Here is a 10,753-nt window from a genome sequence, read left to right as displayed (position 1 = left end):
CTTCCCTTTTTTTTTTTTTTTTTTTGACAAGTTGCCAACTCCCAAGTTTGACAACTGGGAGAATGCTGTGTGATTTCCCCACTTTTTTTTACCCTTCTGTAGGGGAACATTTGGATGGTTATATTTCTTTCTACGGTAACTGGTGCATCATCAAACATCTTATGATACATTTTACTGATGTTTCAGAGCTTTGACTATGTTGTCTTAGATGCCAGATAAGTATTTAGAGAAATACTTTGTTTACCCCCACCTCCCAAGACTTTGTGATGCTGACTGGGGCATAACAGGTGCATGGAGAGCATGGATGGAGCCCTCTCATGACAGCATTTTGAGTTGGAATGGGTTATTTTGCACTGAGACGGTGAAGTAACTGTAATCCCTTTGCACTGGGCTCAGTATTTTAGGAGAGGATGAAAAATTTGGAGTCTGCTTTTTGATTCTTAGGTCTTTGAAGATATTTTTAACTTATATTTAAAACAAACCCGAAACACACCCACAGAAAATCAAAACAAAACAACCACCCTCCCCCAAAAAAGCCCAAACACAAGGACTGAGCACAAAGTATTTCAGAAGCATAATTTTTCCAGCAAAATAAACCATTAATTTCCAATTGAGGTAATTTTCCAGCCTCTTATAAACTGCTGTTCTGTCTAGATTGGCTTTCCAAGAAACTAGATATCTGCAGGGAACAGGAATCATCTCACTGACAGACATGGAGTGCCCGTTACTATCTCAGTCTTTTATATGCCTGAAGAAATTGAAATCAAAATCATGAATTGTTTTTATTTTTTAAACTTGTGAATAATTTGAAGGAGACAAGGCAGGTTCTAGAGCAATGTATAGCGAAACTTTGGCGTTCAAGTGTAATTAGTGTGCCTAACTTCGTTATTTAAGTCAGTAGTGTGGCAGTATGCAAATCAGGCCATTTTAGGAGGAGACTCCAATCTGATGGGCAGTGTTTTGCCCTGTCCTGTGTACCGCCTGATGACCTTGGCTGTGGCTTCCCATCTTGCTTGAAGCATTGAGTACAGCAATATACTGGCACGGAGATCGCTGTGTAGCTACTGCCTGGTCTTAGGCAAGGCTAAAGAAGCAGCAGCAAAATGAAGAATTAAGCAAAAAGGGACAAGGGAACTGAGAAATGAGAGCATGCTTAGGTATGGATTGTCAAACTTCCATAAAGCCTCCGGATGCGAGAGATTCTTTTGCTTCCTCTGCTTTAGGAATTGCTCTCAACCTGCATGAATAATAAAGCCTTTACTGAGCAGCCAGCTCTCGTACGTTTCTTAGCATGAAGTGACAATTAAGTAATGGTATAATAAAATAGCAGCAGCATTATTAGGGACCATAAATTCCTAAAATTATTCTTGTGCTTGACCCTAACCCTGAAAGTTTTGACACCACTTGTCATTAATGTTGCACATAGACCTTATTGACTCACTCTCTTGAGAAAATTTTTAAGCTAAGTCAAATCTGTCTTCCCTGAGAGGAAATTGTAAAGTGAGTAGAAGTTTATACTTAATGATTAAAACTTTCCCCGTCCTAAATTATATTTCAAACTTGCTGTGGAAGTATCAAGACAGCTAAATTGGACTGTATGAAATTTTTGCTCCTTTACGTTCAAAAATGTCACACTCGAGAGTTTCAGAAAGCTTTTCCAGCAATATAGGGACCGTTGAGCTATAAGGATACTGTCTTTTCAGTTCTGTCAGCTTCCAAGATCACTGATTGCATCGATGCTGTGAGGCTTAATGTTTGCTCAAAAAGGAGCAAGGAGAAGTATTTTGGTGCAAGTGCCTCTTACCCTCTCTGTTTGAAGTGTTTTGTTTGAATTTGTAAGCGTTTTGGCCTTTTAAAAGTTGATGTTTGTTTATAGTCACTTTCTTGTTTTCAGCTAAGCCATAACATTAAAACTGTGACCTTAAGACCAAATGGTAGAAAACTCTGCTGCCTGATGCTAACACTAAAGGATACCAGCTTCCTGACAATTGATAAGGTACCATTTAAAGATGCAAATGAAATGCGGATGTATTTGGATGCAGTCCATCAAGACAGGGTTCATACTGGTAAGTGCAATTGTTGTAAATCATGTTAATAACAGTTTGGAGAGGGGTTGGTGCTGTGGGGGGGTTTTTTGTGGTTTTTTTTCATCTTTAGCCATTCTGTTACTGACTTTCTTTGTCTTTGTGTAAATACTTTTTTCTGGCCCTGAACCCTGATTTTTGTTACGTACCTTTCTCATAATATAACTTTGCCATGCTGAACAATAAGCAGTGATTATACATGTAGGGATTGTTTATATTGTAAATATGTTGGTATTTGAAAAACTCTTGTCTGTTTATCACATGTGCATAGCCTCTTTCCTTTTTATTTTATTTTGTTCTTTTTAAGGATAGGGACTTCACTGCCAACTGAGTAAATGACCAATATAAGGGATATCCATAAACATGTACTTATGTCTGTACACTGGGAGTATCACACTGTCTGTTGGCAAGAAACTTAGTGTGTTCCTTCCAAAATCAACTTCTTCTAAATAAAGTCTTACAAATAAGAATTCCGAGCAGTTAAATGACCATCAGATCAAATGTTGTGTATTTTTCTTGTCAGCTGGGAAACCCTCTCAGGGATCTGGCAGCTTTGGAGGTGTGCTGGGCAGCAGGACCACACAGAAGGAAGCTAACAGGCAATTCTCTTATATAGAGAACCAGGTTTGTGTGATTGTTCAAATTTTTCCTCCTCTTTATTTTATTTCATTCGTTTCCTTCTCTCATTCTCTTATTGTATGTCATAATAGCACTGTAAATACTTGTTTTGCATCCAAACTCTTTGTAATCTAGAGGGCTTGGAATAGATGTGTACGGGGAGGTTGGTAACAGTGTGTCTTGCTCATGAGGAGCCATGTATTTTGTGTGAATAAGAAAGGTCAGTGTCTGGCCATGGAAGATAGAACATGTTCTTCATGCTTCTCTCAGCCAGAGAAGAAGCAGAAAAAGAGGGAAAAGTACATGATTAAGACTTGCTTCTCACGTAGTTCTGAATATCTCTTTGTTTATACTGAACATGTTATAGTCAGTGTAGGTCTTAAGGAGTTTAGCAGACTTCAGCCAAATGTATATATTGAGAAATGGCTGACTCAGTTTTGTATCAGAATAAAGTTACTGAATTTGTGTCGTCCACTCAGATTTTTTTGTAAATTTTGCAGACTTTTCCCCGAAAGTGGTTTTCCTTCAAAATATTTTTGTTCCTTTTCTCCCTGTATAACATAGATCTCATTGTGTATCTACCAGCTTTAATTTACTTTGTTATCTCTGTGAATATAATTGCATTACCACCCTGAGGGAGAATATTTTTGACACTGTCCCAAAACAAACTTTACACTTTGCTTAAAGGCAATTTCACTGTAAAAACTCACAAGGCTGTTGTATGCAGTGGTAAGATTAGACATGTTTAGCTTTCAAGTCTGAAATTGACCAACATTCCTTAGTCAACCAATTAATAGCTCTTTCCATTGCATTACATGTGGCACTTGCTTGGCCCAAGGCTGTTAGGGCACAGTTCTAATTGTGTGGGTTTACTATGGCTGTTGTTGGGTTTGGTTTATTTTTTTCTAATACCACCCAGGATTGATCTGGGAATAGTTAGGAATCATGCCATGGGTTTTGTAATGTCAAAGCATGTAAAGGAGATCTTAAAAACTAAAGTTCAACTGGCTTAGCAATGGAAAGTGGGAAGGGAAATTGGTTACTGCTGTAGAGTTTTACGTTTATGACTTGTATTGATACAGTCAACATTTTGCCTGTGTCTAATTAGCGTTACACTCAATTTTAAGCTATTACAAGTAGCATTTTTCTGCTTTTGGGTGCTACACTGCAGCAAGTAAAGCAGTGGTGTAAATGCTAGATTAGTCTAAAGGTGGTCATGTTTTTTCACTGTTTTGGTTGTCTCCCTGGCCGGCTCCATCTGGGCTTTGCAGACTCCTCCCAAAAGAGCGGCGGTGGAAAGCAAGGAGGAGAATCCGTTTCGCAAGGTGCTGGGTACCCCAGCGAGGACATCTGTTAAGAATTCTGCTGGAAGTGGAACACCTGGCAACAGGGTGAATGTTTCAGCATCTCCGGTGTTGTCAGGCCCTCACAGAACGGGCTTGCTGGAGAATCGGTAGGAGTCTTATCCTCTTATTACAATATTACTAAAATTTAGCCCTTGGTAGAGCTGTAGGTAAAACTCAATACCCCTAGAAGTAAGAAGGGAATATGTTTCTTCCTCTGGTTTTGCTGTTGCTTTTAACAGGACGTTAACAGGTGCTTTTCTAGCCTCTGGCTGGTACTGGCACTAGAGCTTTATGAATAACTTAAGAGTTGGGCAGACCAAATTCTTCTCTGTATGCTGTGTTATAAAATTTGAGATTGTGGAATATAGGTGCAAAATGCACAGAAAGCATTGAGGAGGTCTGGTCAGTTGGAAGAGGATCATTTACTAACCTTTCTGAAAGAATGACCGCTTCAAAAATTTTCTGTCATCAGTGAAAAGAGGAAAAGAACACAGCTTCCTGGTTCGGAAATAAGTGAAGATTATCCCAAAGAGAATGATTCTTCAACGTAAGTAACTGTTGCTTCTAGTTTCTGATTTTAAAGATCAATTTTTCTTAAAAGCATGCGTAGGTGTTTGCTGTCTCAGCAACATGGCACAGGCCAGCCACTAGTTAATGTCTGAACACACTGCGTGCTTGAAGTGGGGTTTGCATTCATTAATTAAGGATTAAGGAGGGAGATGCACCTGCTGTAGCAGTTAATTTACAGGAACCAGCACGTGCAAATTTTGTGTCATCTTGTCAGTTTAGTCAGGATTGTCATATGTGCTACATGTGTATAGCAATAGGTGCCGCCTTTGTTGAACTTCCTTTGACTCTTTACAAAACAAAATTCATAAAGGGAAATTGCCATTTGGAGAGTAAGCTCTGTATGTTTGAAATTGCATTTAATCCTAAGCAAGGAGGCCTGTTTAAATGAATTGGTGAAACTTATCTGCGAGTAAAGTTTAACTGTTCCTAGTCAAGTACGAAAGGTGACAGGAGAGAAACGCTTTCAAGCAGGTTGTAAATACTGAGTGGGAGTATCCTTTATCTTCTATAACTGCACTAACTTTCACTTTCATTTATCTGTAGGAATAATAAAGCCTTGAGTGATCCAGCATGGAAGTACTTGAACAGCAGCAGAGAGAAACAGTTGAATCTGAAGCAGGCAGAGGAAAATCGGACATCAGGTAAAACAAACAAACAAACAAACAAAAAAAAATTAAAACCAAATGATACCTGGCTTTGACCAGTATGATTTTAACCATTCGATACTCGTTTGGAAAGCTGCTGCGGAGGTGGTTTTCCTGATCTGCTTTTCCCTGTGCCTCTTAACTTCCTTGCTTCCTACAGAGACACGTGAGGTGCAAACAAGTTGCCTTTGTTTTCAAAACCTGTCCTGCTCTAGTGTGACCCTGACCTTTACACTCAGGTGCCGGCCCCTGTGCCGCCTCGTTTGAAAATTCGACGAGCAGCTTCAAACTTTGCTCCGGGCTGCCCTTCCCCTTGGGAGGGGATTCCTGTAAACACCTACCAGTTTCCTTCTTGCTTGCTTGCTTGTTTATTTTTAAAGCTCTCCTTTGCTGCTCATGCCCGTGTGAATTGCTGGCTGGTTTTTATGCTGAAAATGTGTACTGTTTGCTTTTACTTCCCTTTTTCTTGCCCAGAAGTTGAGGGGGAGCTCTTTGGGACCAGGACTTTCTTGTTCTGTTTGTACCAAAGTTCTGTTGGATACTGGTGTGTGACAAGGTTTTATGGACAATATAGAAATTTCACTAGTGTGTACATAAGCTAGTGAGCAGCAGAGTTCTTCAGTTTTACTTGTAAATACTGAACCTCTTGCCCCCTAAAGGGGAATGCACTCAAGATCTGATTTTTATGGGGAACGTTGCTGAATGCATTCTTTCTTTAGTGCAGCGCTGATGGCACAAACATGTTGCTGGAGGAGCCAGTAACATGAACATTTATCTCTGAATGAAAACCTGGTTTGCTCTTTAGAGTCAAAATTAGAATCTGTGGGTGTATACCTGCAAGTTCAGGTAACAGTATTGCAAACTTCCTTCATATCTCTGCGTTTTTGAAAGCCGCACGGCTCAAACCAATTCAAGCTGGGGTAGAAGCAAACGTTTATTCATTATCCAAACTGAAATACACTGTGATTCACCATAATAGGTGTTTTTTTGATGCTTGAGAGCATCTTTTTTTTTTTTTTTTTTTTTTTTGTTATGTGGCACTGTCTGAGGCATTAAGAGTCTTGGGATCTAACACAGTGATATCAGAACAACGAAACAGTCATATTTTGCCCCAAGCATATAGTAATTTACTGTGGAATTCAGAGTGGGAAGAGAAACTGGTTTTGCTTCTGCATATTTGCCTTGAATTTTGAGAGCCCTGTATTGGAAATCATTAGTGACTTTTCTGTTAGGTGTATCTATATGTTTGAACAAAAGGTGGATATTTATCAGCTTTCAGATAGTTAAGATGATTCAACATTTTTAATGTTTCATATTGCGATTTGGATTTGATGGAGATTATGGTATTAAACTCAATTAAAATTCCAGCATATGTTTATTTACATAGGATTAATATTCGCATTAGTACTTCTAAGTATGTGTGTTAGAGTTTTCCCAACCAATTCTGGAAAACAGAATTTGAGGGTTTTTAAACCTTTTGACTCAATACTTTTAAACAAGTTGTATATTGTACAAATAGTTGAGTTACCTGGAACAAAATGACCTGCCTCTCTTTTCTGTTTTTCAAGGTATTTTACCACTGCAGTCATCATCTTTTTATGGTAGTCGGTCTTCATCAAAAGAGTACTCCAGTGGCAGTTCCACCCTGGACAGGTAGGACTGATTCACTAGCATGACCTGCAAATGACAGCCCTTTCCCAGGAATTAGGATCTTCAGTTTCCTGTGTGTTTGTCACATGGTACATAGCTTATATGCATAAAATGTGTGTGTATATATATATATTATTTTCTTTTCCCCAGGAGTACAGTCTAGGTATTCAGGGTGGCTACAGTTGCTCTAGTTACATCTACAAACTCCAGTTCCTGCTTGCAGTAGATAGACTTTCTAAAATCACTCACGTCTATTATTGTGAATGACTGATCCAGATATCTAAAATCTAGATGGTTCAAATTCTACATAAACTCTGGAACTTCAGAATGAATCCTTGCTTCATTTTTCCAAAGTAGATAAATGGCATGAAACTCTATATTCTAATAACAGTATTTTAGTAGTACTGAATCCTGCTGAGGTTGGGATTCTTCTGTGTCAGACACTGTGCAATCAAACTGTCGGTCTCTGCCCCAGATAGATGTGGTACAAGATCAAGGAAGAAAGGCAACATTGTCCGTGCTTTACACATGAGGGACTGAGGTCCAGAGAGATTAAGTTACAAGAACAAGAGGCTGAAAATGAAGACTCTGGTCCAGATGTGAATTTTAAGCATATCTTAGGGGAGGTGATCTCATGCTACATAATTGTTCTTCCTCTCATCATACAACAGGGGGAATTGTGAGATATCTTAAAGGCAAAAGTCTTGGTTGCACTGCACACACACCTGTGGATGTGAGGAAATTTAACCTAACATATTTAAGTGCTCTGGAAAGAAGCTCTCTCTCACACCTCTTTTGCATTATGACACACGCCAGTTATCTTGTGTACCTTAACCTACAGTTTCCTACACTGATAGAATTCCATTTCATGGACTATAGCTATTTAAGGAAGAGTATTAGAAATCTTACACTTCTTAATCTTTTATGTTTTTAGGTCTACGGTATCCAGCCAGACCCCTTCAGCCAAAAGAAGCCTGGGATTTCTTTCTCAGCCTGCCCCTCTTTCTGTTAAAAAAATGAGATCTAATCAAGATTACACAGGGTGGAACAAACCCCGAGTGCCCCTTTCCACCCATCCTCAACAACAATTACAAGGGTAAGTTTAATTTTCTTTATCTAGCATGCACACTTTGATCATCAGAACATGCACATTCTTGTTATAATTATTTAATGAAAAAAAAAGTCCTGAAATTAACGAGCACTGAGACAGGGAACACTTTTCCTGTCTCAGGTACAAGAAAACATGTGTTCTTAAATTTACTTCCTGAGAACTTTAGAGATATAATAATTTGAGGTAATTCATGTTCATTTCCTACAGGTTCTTGATTCATTTCTCTACCTTGTGTATATATATATTATTATTTTTTTTAAGTTTTGATGGTAGAAACTCATCGGTTTCTACTCCTGATAAATGCTGCCTCCCAGGAGTTTTCAGTTTGTCATGGACTATAGCTATTTAAGGAAGAGTATTAGAAATCTTACACTTCTTAATCTTTTATGTTTTTAGGTCTACGGTATCCAGCCAGACCCCTTCAGCCAAAAGAAGCCTGGGATTTCTTTCTCAGCCTGCCCCTCTTTCTGTTAAAAAAATGAGATCTAATCAAGATTACACAGGGTGGAACAAACCCCGAGTGCCCCTTTCCACCCATCCTCAACAACAATTACAAGGGTAAGTTTAATTTTCTTTATCTAGCATGCACACTTTGATCGTCAGAACATGCACATTCTTGTTATAATTATTTAATGAAAAAAAAAGTCCTGAAATTAACGAGCACTGAGACAGGGAACACTTTTCCTGTCTCAGGTACAAGAAAACATGTGTTCTTAAATTTACTTCCTGAGAACTTTAGAGATATAATAATTTGAGGTAATTCATGTTCATTTCCTACAGGTTCTTGATTCATTTCTCTACCTTGTGTATATATATATTATTATTTTTTTTAAGTTTTGATGGTAGAAACTCATAGGTTTCTACTCCTGATAAATGCTGCCTCCTGTGAGTTTTCAGTTTAGTCTGAAAGGCAGGAGGATGGCTCCAATAAGAAACCTTGTGGGGAGTGGCTGGGGTGAACATCTTATACATCAGTAGTGTGTGTGTTTAACACTGGCATGTTTGCACATTGTCATACCTACCGTGTTCTTTTTTTTTTCTTTTTTCAGATTTTCAAACCTGGGAAACACCTGCTATATGAATGCCATTCTACAGTCCTTGTTTTCAATTCAGTCTTTTGCTAATGATTTGCTCAAGCAGGGTATCCCATGGAAAAAAATTCCACTCAATGCACTTATCAGGTAAAACTCACTTTCTGGGAAGGATATTTTCTCTTTCATTACTGAAAAACTAGTTTTGTAATACTGGAGCACCTTTAGAGGGTACGTTGCATGTTTAGGCATTAAAATAAATCCTAGAACTCTCATTACTGAAAAACTAGTTTTGTAATACTGAAGCACCTTTGTAGAGGGTAAATTGCATGTGTAGGCATTAAAATAAATCCTAGAATTTTCTGGGAAGGATATTTTCTCTTTCATTACTGAAAAACTAGTTTTGTAATACTGGAGCACCTTTAGAGGGTACGTTGCATGTTTAGGCATTAAAATAAATCCTAGAACTCTCTGTATTTTGGAGTTTTACTTTAGAAGTAGGAAGTAGACTCTTAAAAAATGTAATGCTGAGTTACAGGCAGTCTTTTATACCTTCTACTGTATTTCTAGTGGCAGAGTGAAACGCTTCAGAAGAAAATCCAAGAAACTGCAAAATAAATAGATGCAGGATAACTTCTTTTTAAAACATTGCTGGCTTGGGTTTAAGCTGGTCACTAATTTCACCTGATACGTGAAGGCTAATGCCTTTTTGGAAAATACACTTTGTTTGGTAGCTGTGGAGAGTGTTTGAGTTCTGCATACTTAATCTTTTTCTCAGTTCAGCTGAACTCTCAAATCAAGAAACTCCACAGGTTTCTGTAATACGTAAAAACTCTCTTTTCTCTTTGAAATTTTTAATTTCTGTATATTCAAATTCCATTCTATGTTTGTCAGAAAGACAGACCGCTGTTCGTACTGTGTACCATTTGGGATTTTTATTATATCTGCTCATGTACCTCGTTTCTTTGCTCTCAGTAAACAAGATTCAGGATTATTAGAACCATTTGTGTTCCCATTTTAGTGTTTTATATCTTTTGGGCTCATTTCTATTTTTGCTATGGCTCTTGGACTCTTCCTGTGCTATTCAGGATCAGAGGTGGTTCCACATGCCTCTTGAAATGTCCTTTTCCTAATTTTTGTAGAAACACCTCTGAAGCTTGTGCCCCACAGATACCTAATGGTAACCTGTGGGTAGAGCTCATGCTGTAGGACCTCTGCATGAGGGCAGTGTGTGCTCCTGTGCCCAAGTACAGCAGGTCAGAGTTGATACTCAGTGTGATGAATGTTCTTCTGGTCGGAAGGCGATTGCCTGTCAACTGCTTTGTGGTAAAAAAGGCACGTTTCCTATCATGCTTCACTGAGCAGTTGTAGAGGGTTAGGGGAGCACACACTGGTACTGTTGCTCAGCAGAACAGCAGAAACTTGCTGAGCTGCAGCAAAGTGATCAGAGGCTTTGGGTGACTGAGTATTAGTTGTTGATTTGGGGTGGGAGGGGATTGCACAGGTCTTCTCTGTCTTTTTTTTTTTATGTGTGTCATGGGACACGACATTTTCTCGTCACCTTCCCATTTGTGTATTATGATCAAAACTATTGTGCTTGGATTATGTTGGGTGTGTATTTCCTGTCAAAATCTAAAGCAGTTGTATCACACACCGGCGACTCTGGTTACTGCGATGTAGTTAAAGTGATTTTCTACAG

General features: G+C 38.6%; 1 protein-coding gene across 1 annotated transcript in view; it reads left to right on the top strand.

The window, feature by feature from the left end:
* The window catches only part of USP37 (ubiquitin specific peptidase 37), a 44,159-nt gene that overhangs the window by 1,951 nt on the left and 31,455 nt on the right, over positions 1–10,753 (top strand). Inside the window, exons 2-9 of the mRNA XM_014954679.1 lie at positions 1,895–2,066; positions 2,608–2,708; positions 3,974–4,155; positions 4,521–4,595; positions 5,162–5,259; positions 6,831–6,915; positions 7,847–8,008; positions 9,073–9,204. Coding sequence (XP_014810165.1) covers positions 1,895–2,066; positions 2,608–2,708; positions 3,974–4,155; positions 4,521–4,595; positions 5,162–5,259; positions 6,831–6,915; positions 7,847–8,008; positions 9,073–9,204 — 1,007 coding nt within the window. The remainder of the gene's footprint in view (positions 1–1,894; positions 2,067–2,607; positions 2,709–3,973; positions 4,156–4,520; positions 4,596–5,161; positions 5,260–6,830; positions 6,916–7,846; positions 8,009–9,072; positions 9,205–10,753) is intronic.

This window comes from Calidris pugnax, unplaced genomic scaffold (assembly GCF_001431845.1).
Source record: "Calidris pugnax isolate Ruff unplaced genomic scaffold, ASM143184v1 scaffold103, whole genome shotgun sequence".
Classification (NCBI taxonomy): domain Eukaryota; kingdom Metazoa; phylum Chordata; class Aves; order Charadriiformes; family Scolopacidae; genus Calidris; species Calidris pugnax.
This window is presented reverse-complemented; position numbering and strand designations above follow the sequence as displayed.